This window comes from Ambystoma mexicanum, chromosome 12 (assembly GCF_040938575.1).
Source record: "Ambystoma mexicanum isolate Mex_15411 chromosome 12, UKY_AmexF1_1, whole genome shotgun sequence".
Classification (NCBI taxonomy): Eukaryota; Metazoa; Chordata; class Amphibia; order Caudata; family Ambystomatidae; genus Ambystoma; species Ambystoma mexicanum.
Window position 1 is genome coordinate 2,921,548 of NC_090936.1, and position 12,259 is coordinate 2,933,806.

The 12,259-nt window shown below is 45.3% G+C and overlaps 1 protein-coding gene across 1 annotated transcript in view; it reads left to right on the plus strand.

Annotated features, from left to right (window-relative positions):
- CDC123 (cell division cycle 123) overlaps window positions 1-9,580 on the plus strand; it is a 219,538-nt gene extending 209,958 nt beyond the window's left edge. The window contains exon 13 of the mRNA XM_069627790.1: window positions 8,986-9,580. Coding sequence (XP_069483891.1) covers window positions 8,986-9,024 — 39 coding nt within the window. The 3' untranslated portion in view covers window positions 9,025-9,580. The remainder of the gene's footprint in view (window positions 1-8,985) is intronic.
- Window positions 9,581-12,259: the final 2,679 nt, after the last annotated feature.

Sequence of the window (12,259 nt, forward strand, 5' to 3'; positions counted from 1 at the left end):
CCCTTCTCCAACCAGCTTGTGAGACGGGATCGACAGTCCCTCATGGTCCGCTCCGACAAGTTCTTGCAGAACTGGCAGTCCTTCTCTACATGAGTCTTGTCCCCATGAAGACAGTAGAGGCATCGCGAATGTTCGTCTTCCTTAAACACATTCTGCAGCCCGCATCCAGGGCAGCTGCGAAACAGCTTGGGTCCGGGCGACGAACTCGCATCCTGGGCCATCTCGAAGTAGGCCGCAAATCTTCTGGAATCCTCCAAGAAGTTGATTCGACGAAATCTTTACCCTTGAGAGGCGTAGGAAAATCCCACCACGGATAGCCATTAACGGGAGTAGAAACGGTGGAGCTTGAGGCTCGATTAACTGAAAAAATGTGAAAATTCACCTGAAAAAGCACAAAACACGCAGTAAAAGCTCGAGAGCTAAGCACGAGGACTCCCAACACTTGAACGTGCGGTAAAAATCTGAAGATGGCTGCCAGAGGCGGGGCTTAGGTGGAGGGCAGTCATTGGCTGTGGTCAGTATGACGCAGAGATCAGTGATTGGTTACTACTAGGAAAGACAGATCAGAAACGAAACTGATACTGATTTTTTCTTTACCGAGGATTCCCAGCCTGACGACGGGGAATATTCATGAGCATGTGAATCCATGCCAGACCCCATGCTGGAGAACTTGTGGTTTTACTCCCCATGAAAGGTGTGGCCTATACTAAATGTGTATACGGTCTGACTTCCCTAGAATTGCTGTTTCTTATTCTGAAGAAGGTTTATGCTTTGGTCTGTGTACCTTCAAGCATTGTGTTGTGTTTTTATAATGTGTTTGACTGACCAGTACTTACCCCAAGACTTAATTTGGCCTACTTGTATTAATAATAAACCTTTATTTTGTTAATAATACTTCTGGTTGTAAGTGTTTCTATTGAATCCTTTGTATTCTACAGGTTCAGTGTACTTTCCTACAGTCCTCTCTCTCTCTCTCCTAAGATAAGCCTGGCTGCTCCGCCTACACTACCATATACTCGGGTGGTACAGCCTTATACTAAGAGTGGAGACTAGTACTGTCTCAGTTGAATGGTTTTAATAAGCCCTTAGTTGCACTTCAGAAAAACTGCCTTAACAACAACTTTGATAAAAATTCACAATTCTTAAGAGCAAGCACAATATTCTCATTGATGTTTAAGCTGGACAAAAGAACATACAATGCAACAAGTCTCATCTAGCATTGGAACAAAGAGGACGATATAAATCTTCATGTCTCTTATTCCATAAAGCATTGATTTTTCTGAGCGGAATACAATTGATTCTAAACCTAGTTATCTAGTTTCTGTCATGTGCAAAATCTCTGAGAGAGAAGCCTTCCGTGTGATGATGGAAAGCACCAGGTGTATTTAGATTCACGTTTGCTCTGCTGTCCCAATGAATTTAGCAGTGAAGCAAATTCCTCCAGTTTTATGTGATGTGCACACGACTTGCATACTTTGGACGTCTGTAGTTTGAGGGCCCGTATGGATTTCACTGAATTTCAAATGATTGTATATTTATTCTGAGCGCTGGCCAACAGCTTTTTCTTTTTTTTTTTTTTGCTAGGGTTTGACCCAACCTCTATGCAACCACTTTAACCAAGAAGGGCGAGTTGTCGCAGCTTCCATTATAAACCCTCACAGCTCTGTTATGGAGGTTGCTGCAAGCCCGAAGGAAGCCACCTGCAGTACTTAGCAACGTGGCGGCCATGTTGGAGGAGAAAAGCCTTGGTGCAGTGACTTGCAGAGAAGCCCCACAATCATTCAGACATGCACGCGTTGGTAGCATAGACCCTGGTGCATATCAGACTGTCACTGGAAGACTCTAGGATAGTGTTCTCATTTTGGGATGCCTTACTTTTCCCCTTTTCTCCTCCCTAATTGCCTTTCCATTTACTGTCACCAGAAGCATTAGTGCTTGTGCTCTCTAGACCCAGGGAGTGTGCAGTGGTTAATTGGCTGGGATCCTCAAGGGCGTAGTGTCATTTCTTACTCTGTGCTGCACGTGGGAGCACCATAGCACCACTGAGGCAATGCAGCCTCATCGTGCACATGCCCACAACATGCCCCCTTCTGATCTTGCAGAGACCCGTTTCTGCCAGGAGTCCCTTCAGACCAGGTCATTTCCCCCACCACATCTGGATCAACATTGGATTTAGGGGTTTCTGCTGTCATTACCTTGCCCCCACCTCCCCTCCTGGGAGACTTCCTTTAGCACAGCCAGAGCACTCTTGCCCCCATTCCCTGGTGCCCTTCTATGGGCACATAATCATGTGGGTTCTTCTGCACCCCACATCTTTGTCTCCTACCCTGGACTGTGGTGCACCTTTTTCATGTGTCTACCAGTTTCCTTCTAAGCATACCTCTTACCATCTTGGTCAAATGGTGCTGATTTTCTGGGGTGATGTGGAAATATAGGAACAAGTGGTAAGCTAATTTGAGGGTGTGAACAAAGTGGGATTTGACAAGGCACAAACCAAAACAGGTGAACAGCAAACACGTTTGGCACAGATGGAAGAACAAGTCTGTGGGCCAGAGGGGGTATCCCCCATTGATGGCCGGCCACAGGTGCCTTCTTCTACTGTACCTAGTCTATCAGCCAGCCATAATATGGTGTATGACTCGCTGGCACCCTCTTTGGAAGTGTCACATGAAGATTTTAGCACACATGACATCTCAAATACGGCTCAGAACTATGGAATCCTAAGCTTTGTAGTTAAAACTTTGCTAAAACTCTGCAGTGCAATCCATGAAGATTTGAAATTGCAGGGGGCTGCTATTGCAATACTGCATAAGTTATTGATTTCATCTAGACCTGTGCCAGTAACTCCAACCCTAGACTTATGTGGAGATCTGCCATCTTCTGCCCCTTTAACGACTAAGGAACTATTTAAAGCACTGGCCTTACAGGTCGCCATTGGGGAGTTAGTTGTACCTACTGCCACAAGGCCACAAGCTATCCCTCAAGGCGGCAAGTTAGACTTGCCAAAAGATTGCAAGTGAAGGTGAACAATCCTCCTAAAACGGACTGGCCCGAATAGAAGCTGCAAACCCCCCCTCCCCACTTTACCCCCCCGGTGGCAATACAGCCAATAAATTCAACTCTCCGACGACGGAGTAATATTTCAAAAAAGCAGCGCAAGGGAGCTGCCCGCAGAAAAGTTCGGCACAGACAGTGGGAACATTGACAAGATGGCTTCTTGATGTGGGGACGGAAGGGGCACAACCTGTGCCAGTAGACTTACCAGGCCCTGTGGTAGGATTACCGGTTTGTGACGGGCTTGGCTAGTATGCAGCCGGCACCTGAACGAGTCTCAAGACCTTTCGGCCCCCCAAATTGTAGTTGGTGTAAACCGGACTTCTAACAGCAATGTGGACCTGCAAATATTGACCATCACGCCAGTTGAAGGCTCAAAGACGTGCAAACTGCTAAATCGATCAACACTATTAGCCTTATTTTATAAAATTCTGTTTCTCCGGATAATATTAAATTCGAGTGAGTTTGCTTTTATTGAACCTGTACGTACGTGTGGGCTAAATATTACACACATTCACTGCTGCTTGCCTGAGACCGCAACCCTCACGAGGACCCATCAGTCTTCACTGGGTTACTTGGGCTACTTTCTTGACATCCCCATTTCTAGAGAGACTGGGTCAGCTGGCTGTAGTAAGTGCAGGTGTTCTGGGACAAATGTCCCATTATCAGCACCCCCTCCCCAGCTGCTGACAAAGTTCAGTGATGATCAGGGGTGGGCATGGTTAAAGAGTTAAAGGGAATGCTTGCTCATAGGAATCCCTCGGGATGGAACTTTACTATTCTTAGTTGGAACACGAGGGGTCGCAGCCACTGGCTAAATGAGGAGGTTCTCGGGAGCAGCTCCTCTCTAGTGAAGTCTTTATGTTACAGGAAACATGGGTCACATTTGAGATTGAATTTGATGGCTATGCTATCTTTCAGACTCTAGCCTCAAAAGGGGAGCGGGGTAGACCATTGGGGGTTTGCTAATCGGGGTTAAGACTTTTCTAGATTAATACATCAGGATAAACCAGGTGGTAACATACTTGCAATAGAGCTATCCCCCTGGGGGTTGGGGTGAGAATACTGAAATGCTGATGGTTAATGTATATGACCCCGCCCACCCCCGGGACAGTTGCGTATGGAATCTATAGGTGATCAATTGAACTCCCTTCTTATTGCTTGGCATTCTGGAACGGAGTCGCTCCCTGTAATTGTATGTGGGGATTTGAATGCTAGATGTCTAGATAAACAGGGATGTGGGGAATATAGCAATGTATAGGACCACTGAATATGCCATTGGTTTTGTCCAATAAAAGGGGGGAAAAGGTAGCTGGACTTCCTTAGAGAATGGAATTGTACTGTACTAAACGGACGCACTTCAGGAGACCAACCTGGCCAGATGACTTGGGCAGTGGGGGATAAAAGTGCCATTTTGGACTATATGACAGTTGCTGAGTGTCTATTAGGACAGGTAGTACAATTACAGACTGCCTTGAATACTTACAGTGATCATGCTACCCTCCCCTTGAGTATGAAGGGGGAGGAGGGGAGGAAGTCATGAGTGCCTGTAGAGATGTTGTACCCAACCATCAAGGGAATAGGATTGACTGGACTCAGAAGAACATAGACAGGATGAATTCACTTACTTTCCCTTGGGGCTTTACGGTGGATCAGGCACTTCGGGGTAAAAACCCAGAGGCAATTGAAAGCTGGATATTGCATCTCACACAAGCTTTGGCGCAATCTAGCTCTGCCCCTGGGATAAGATGGAAGGCGGGGGGTACCAATTCTTTTAATATTAACATTAAAGGTCGTAAACATGGCATGCGCTGGGCTATTAGAGCCCTTAGAATGGCTGACCAACGTGCTGCCTGTGTTCTACAGACTGCTGCCAATATAAAAGGCATCAGACGGCAATACCGTTTGTGGATATACCACTATCGCCAGTCCCTATTAAGAAGAAAATGGCAAATGTTTGTGGAGACGATGTGCAGGTAAAATACCCGTAACATCTGGCACCTGCTCTCGCATGCAGGGGTGAACAGATCCTGAGAATTCTTTACCCCATCTCTGGGGCCCAATGGATTGTGCATATCACGGATAAGTTTTATAAAAACAACTCTGTGTAGCCATTGCACTCCAGGGTGGTTCAAGCCCTGTCCCTTGCCTCTGAGCCATAAAATAGTAAAACATGTCACATTAAAGCTTAAGACACCCAATTCTCTTGGCCCAAACAGTCTGGCTAATTCAGTGTTAAGAAGGGACCCGACCAACTGGGCCACGGTTTTGCTCACCGTCTTTTCCAGAGTCTGTAGGGCTTGCTCTGTGCCACCGAAGTGGTGACAGTCTGTACTCATTCCGGTGCATAAGAAGGGAAACCGGTGTAACACGTCTAATTACCGGCTGTTGTGCATGCTGGGCGTTACGAGCAAGATTTTCATGACTCTGAGCACAACACATAACATCAGGGTGCTCGATCAGTTAAAGAATACCACTTTGAGCAGTAAAGAGGCAACACTTTATATTGCCTTTGTAGATTTCCATAGTGCCTTTGACCAGGTGGTGCGTGACACCCTCTGGTCTAGGCTCAGAGCGTTGAACTGCCCCAGTTGGATCCTGCATATACTGACTGTCTTGCATAGTGGTAACACCACTAGGGTGAGATTAAACAACGAAGGGGAGGGGGGGCAGTATCTGACCCCATTCACATCAATATGGGAGTTAAGCAGGGGTGTGTAGCAGCCTTTATGCTGTACAACCTTTACATCGTGGATTTACTCCCCTGCATGGCATTAAAAGCACACTGTCCACCGAGGTTAGGTGATATCCCTATTGTAGGCATGCTCTATGCCGACGATCTGATATTATTTGATTGCAGGTTGTCGGGCATTAAGAGCATGCTAAGCGAGTTAACGGCCTATGCACTGCAGTTGGGTTTGACTATTAATTTATATAAGACCAAGATAGTCACAATTGCAACACAGGTGCCCAGTCGATCAGGGTTTGATACTGCGCTGGGCACGGTAGCCGTTACACAATCCTGGACTTGAATGCTCTGCCTAATTGCGATCATATAGTTGAGCACAAAAAATGGCAAGCTAAAGTGCTTATCCTCCAAGCGAGTAAATTTGCCAAGGGATCTGCAGGCTATAGCATGGCTGGTATCTTAAAGTTATATCAGCAATGTTTTGTTCCATCTATTGTGTATGGCCTGGAAGCCCTGGAAATGCAGGATTTGACCTGGTTAAATGTATTGGAGGGCCAGTTCTGACGTGCAGTTTTGAGTTTGGGCCCATCGTGCCCACAGCAGTGTCTTCGCCTGGAATTGGGTCTTATCTCATTGAGGGGCATGGCATTACGTGCGCGTGGCACATTCTATCTGAAAGCATGCACCACTCCCACCTGTAAATTGCTTGCACTAGTTGGATGTAATGTGGACTCTGAAAAGCTCCTACGAGGGGCCCAATTTCAGATCGTTGAATGAAACCCTCTTTGAAGAGATCAATTGGTTTTATGCTAAAATGAAAAGGCCATACATCCACCTGAAAAAAATCTTTTGAGCATAAATTAAACAGCTGGGATTGGTGTACAAATTATGATAATTTAGCTAGATTAAAAGAATATGATGCAATATCACATGTAGTGCATAGATTCCAGAAGACTCACCTTACTTACTGTTATGTCCAGCACCTGAAGTCAGGTAATTTCTATTAAGGCTGCGAGTAAACCAACTCTCGGTATTTGCTGTTACGGGGCCTCGGTTGGGGGTGGCCCGGGAACATAGGATTTGTCGAATCTGCAATTGTCTGGGACTTAAAGAAACCTCCAAACATGTCTTAACCCAATGTGATGAATTAGGGCCTGTATACATGCATTTGTATGGCAAACTGGTCCACAGATATGAGGCGATCATTGGGGACTCGTTTTGAGACTATTGTCTGAATTCCAAAAGCACTGCAATACAACTGGCCCTATATAGGGAATGGACCCATGTAAAGACTCTTATCGGACTAAGTATGTAAGGCCTTGTTTTGTTATGTTTGAATGGTGAGGGTTTAATTTTCGTCTTCAATAGGTGGGTAAAATGAGTACATTTTTATTGCATTTTTCAGCTGTCCTGTAGTTACTTCTCTCTGGTGTATGTAAGATCATATTGGAAGGAAGATTTAAGCACATACATAAGAACTGAAGACTGGATCCAAGTGATGGAATTGTCGCAGGACTGGAATCAGTCAAGAAATCTAAATTAACGCTAGTTCTTCCTAAATCACAGTTTGCACAGGACACCAGAGAACACTGCTAGAAGGCTGAAAGTCCACCAGAAATGGTTTAGAGCAATTGCCCGGGTTACTCACTGACTGTCCAAGGATTCACCTATGTGTTTGATTGTTTAGATTAGTTTCCTATTCCCCCAAGTGCCTTAACATCATCTAAATGTCCATCCCTCCAACACTGTTTTGATTGTGTTGAGGAGGTAGGCCTACTTACAAGACAGGAAAGTACTGCTAAGTTAGGTGTCGATACCGGTTGTTTTCATGCATTGTTCTTTTCACCTTATTTGCTACAGGTTTATTGCTTTACTTTACTCTCATCTGACTTCAGTCTCACTTTGCGATTACCAACTTTTTGTGTACAAAAGCGTGTTGTGTGGTATAGGTGTTTACGTTTTACTTCCTTAGTGCAGACGAAATAAATGTGTATATTTTTGTGCTCATGTGGCATCAAAGGCTGGACTGTGTCTGTGCGGGATTACCTGTATTCACAAACCACCCCCATAGCTCCTGAGGTTGCTCAACTCCCATTAACTCCGATTGAGGGTGGCAAGGCTAAGTGCCAAACATGTTCACTGACTAGGGTGCCTCCCATAGGGCGGCTTCTGAAAATGCCTCTAAACAGCTGTCAAAGGTCGTGCTCCTCAGTACCTGGCAGACTGCATCTCTGTCTACACCCCGTCTTGTTTCCTCCGTAACCCCTGAGCCTCATCTTGCATCCGCTCTTTCTCCCCGTCACCCTGCTCCATTGGCAGCCGATGCTCGCCCATGCCAGCTCAACTCTTGAACTCTTCAATCTTGGCTTACACTTCACGTTCTGTACAATTGGGGAGTGGCCTCCCCCAATCCTTGCCCTCATCCTCCATACTAGACACCACCACTTCCTGCAGTGATACATAATAATGCTATTTTGTATATTTGGACAGTAGTCCTCTTTAGTTTGCAGCTCTTGCCCACCCCTATGTTAGGGTTAGCTTGTTAAGTCACCTGTTTTATTATAATAATAATACGTTTGTGATATAGTCCAAAATTTGGACTTTACACAAAACATTAAACACAAACAATTAAGAGATAAACCTTAACATAATACATTATCCTAGTAAAATGAATACAAGATAGACAAGATAAATAGTAATACGTTAAAACATACAGTTTAAAGCCTGGTGGTACATCATAAGGTATCTTAATGGTTGGGGACCAGTACACCGAATTAATATTTAGCGGTAGCGATAATGCCCACGGGACGGAGCATTTTAAATATGTTGGCATAGAAATAAGCTTTTATTTTGTTGGCAATACATTTTTTTCCACAAATGGATTTGATCAACTTTGTTTTTCTGAAATCTCATCTTGGGACATACAGAGAGCGTGCTCAGGGGTTTCGAGCGTTAAGCTGCAGACTTGGCTGAGACTTCCCCCACGCATGATCTTCCAAAAGGAGTCTACCTAAAGTGGTGCTCTAATTCAGTAGGGAGAGTGGGCGGCCACTAATATGGTCAATTCACAGAAGGATGTGAAGTGGAAGAGTTACACCGTACTACTTTTATGCCAAACCAAACAGTAACCGCCGAAAATTTAAATGACCCTTGTTATGCGAGTTACTTTAGAGGTTAATGTTAATTTTTACGAGTCTAAGATATCTTTTGTTGAATGACTAAACGTTTTCTCCACTTAACAGAAAAGGAATCAGCAAGAAGAAGACTCTGATGACGCCTGATCATCTTAAGCATCACAAAGCAATTTTTGACGAGAGGAGTAAAGCTGTTTCCTCACTAAACTGTGGACTCCATGGAACATCAAGAAATCTAATTGTCTTTTTCTGTAACCAAAAAATAGAGGGATGCCCTGTTTTTACAGCTGCATACCACCTCCAGAAAAACATTTCTAAGCATTAGTGTTGCCTAAATGGCACGCTGCATCACCTTAAGCTTCCCAGGGAAGGAGATGAACGTAGGTCTATAGCTCATTGAAATTTATAAGATATTTTCTGCTGCTTTCCGCTGTCTCAAAGTCAATCTGAATGGTGTTGAATTTAGAGCAATGTTTTAAGTTTTCAATGTTTTGTGTCTGTTTGTTTGAAACAAGTTGAGGTCAATAACATGGAATGTGTTTCCTGTCCCTACATTTTCGTAAGCTGGAAAGCTAATAATTGTATGGTTTTGATCAAATGAAATCCGAAAAGCTACTAAGAAACTGGATACTAGTCAAAAGAGCAATTATTGGACTCAAAGATTTTTAAACACTTGTCAAATAAAGGCAATGCGTACAACAGAGCCATTTTTATGTGTCAATGTTTAAAATTATGTTTTAGGCACTTTTCTCTTGCAATAATGTACTTTATTTCGTGACACTGGTAATCCCAATCACTCAGGTCTAGGAACACGTTGGTAAAGGGGCGACCATGTTACTCTAGTCTCCCAGACTTTGGCCCACACCGCTCCCTGGGCCCAATAGTGGTTTCAGCCACTAGCATGAAGGTCTCTCTAGGAGCCCCTTTATCAGTGATATCCTTTCTCCTAATGTATCGCTAGCGTGAGGACTGCTCCAAAGGCTGGCGCTACCTGTGCTATTCAGGAGTGTTAATCCACTACTTGCCTTTATCAGACTAGTGGGGAACTTCTGGATCTCCTCATTATAATAGGGGTGTAGCTGTAGGAAGTGTTAGTTTGACTATTTGACTTCCTTCTATCATGTCTTGTGGATGTGGATCAAAAGATGGGATCGAGCAGTTTATATGATTTTAAAACGTCTTGTCTTGTTGAACACCAGCATAAGGCCCCCTTCTTCAAGATCCTCTAGAGCCGGCCTGTCTGCCTTCCACAACAATCTTTCAAATATCCTCCTTCTCATTTCCTAGCCCATTGTTTCTAACAGAGGGGGGGTTTCACTTCCTGAAATGCACATTTCGAGCGCAGTAGCACAATATCTAGAAAACAAATGTGCATTTTATAATATCTCAGTTTAACGTGCACACGTTTCCCAGCCTCTAGGGTTCTCTTTCTGGCTAATCTTTGAGTGACTGTGGGGTACAACCACCTCCAACCCCCTTTCTTGTTTTTAGTGTTGTGCTTCTGTCACACTTTGGATAAGACTGGCTTATCCCACCAGTTTCCATAGAGAGGCAAATGAGGTTCTTAGCACCTCCCTTTCCTAGGGTCCTGATTCCTTCTCTCTTCCCACCTTTCTACTCCTTCTCTAGTCTTGATACATCACTAAGGTCACACAGTGTGTTTATCCTTCCATCCACCCTGGGTTTACATCTTCTGACCGGGGGCTAACCTCTGTCCCTGTCTTGGGTGAAGCATGACCACTCATACCTTCCCACCCTTCCTGGCTATGACCTTACTAGCCTTTGAAAGTTGTGTTACCTGCCAACCTCCTCCTGATGCCTTTTCCTACCTCCTCCTGATGCCTTCCTCCGACTTCCACTGGATTTCTCTTTTCGCTCACACTTCCAGACACCTTGTCTGTTTTTGTTTCTCAACTCCTTTCAGGCTCCTTCATGAACAGCCAGTTCCATTCAAACTGGTGCCATATCTTAATTCTCCAAACACCTGCTCTTCCTCTTATGTCCCTGTTGTATCCTAGCTGGTACTCCTGTTGGTTCGGTTTGGGTGTTTGGACCTGCACAATCCTTATTGGTACTGTTGTATGATTGGTTAATGTGGAATTGATTTCACTCATAGGTGTCCTGTATACCTTTGCGTGCCATTCGTCTGGCAGCTGGAACACGTAATTAAGAAGCTGTTCCATCCTCTTGGATTTTTTCTTTGAGTGAGTCTCTGCCAGCGCGCATGTTCTGCTTACGGCCGCAAAGCTGGATCTGCAGTGGGACCTGCAGTAATCATTGTCAGTTCTTTACAGCTGCGTAGCCTCTAGTGCGATCTAGACTTGCATCTTGTTGAGCCTTGCTTGGGGAGTTCATGGGTTTCCTGACCAGGCCTTTAAAAAGGGTCAGCAACATTTTTGCCTGGCATGGGACTGTCTCCTGCCCAGGCACTGAATACATGAAGGTGACCGCTGTGTACATCCTGGGCTTCAGTCGGGGGCATCAAGCAGCTCCGAGAATTCCTTGGTCCATCCATCAGCTCTCCCGCCTAAGCCCCCCATCCCACCCCACTATTAGAAGTCCTCAGAATAAGATAGGGATTGTTACACATTGTGGGTGCCCACCCGCTCACGTTTCCGCACCCATTGCTAGTACCGCCCTGGGACGAGAGCCGATACTACTGCAGCGGTCGCAGCAGGACAGCGAGATGCTGATGGAGCAGTGCCAACAGACACAGAGGCAGGGAACGACTCCTGAAGCCGATACAGAGGGGACGCCGCACTGACTCTCAGCGGAGGCCGCTCTCAAGGGCGCCATGGAGAGTGGGACAATGCCAGGTGAGCGGAACTCCATTACAGTACGCAGAGGAAAACATATGGGGAGAATGATGGCCATAGCAGGGGGAGGGTGTAAAAGGGGCCGAAATCCCTGATACAATGTTACACCTTTTGCCTTACAGTGCGTCTTACTGCCAGTGGAAAACACAGAGGAGTGGTGGGCCAATTGGGAGTAACAGTAGAGCGCCGTAGCCCCTATCCGGAATGGATGGCAGAAGTAGGACTGCTGAACTCAGAAGGGTGAAGAAACCCCACCTATGTTTTGTTTCGACCATTACTACTAAATACTGCAATAAACCTTAAATGATACCAGATTCCCTAGTCTGCGTTGTCTGTCAATCTTACACACCTTATACAATATTACAGTATATTTCCTGTACTTTGTTTATAGTGGGCTTGCACTTGATTGGCCAACAAAAAAGCTCTTGCAGGCTTTCCACCCATAAAGGGCTTATGAGGCCTTGATAACATTGTAGACGCGTGCAGATAGGAGGCTACAGGCGACCAGTAATCTGAGGTGCCCTGCAACCCATCAATAATGCAACCTACTCACTACATCCAGACCC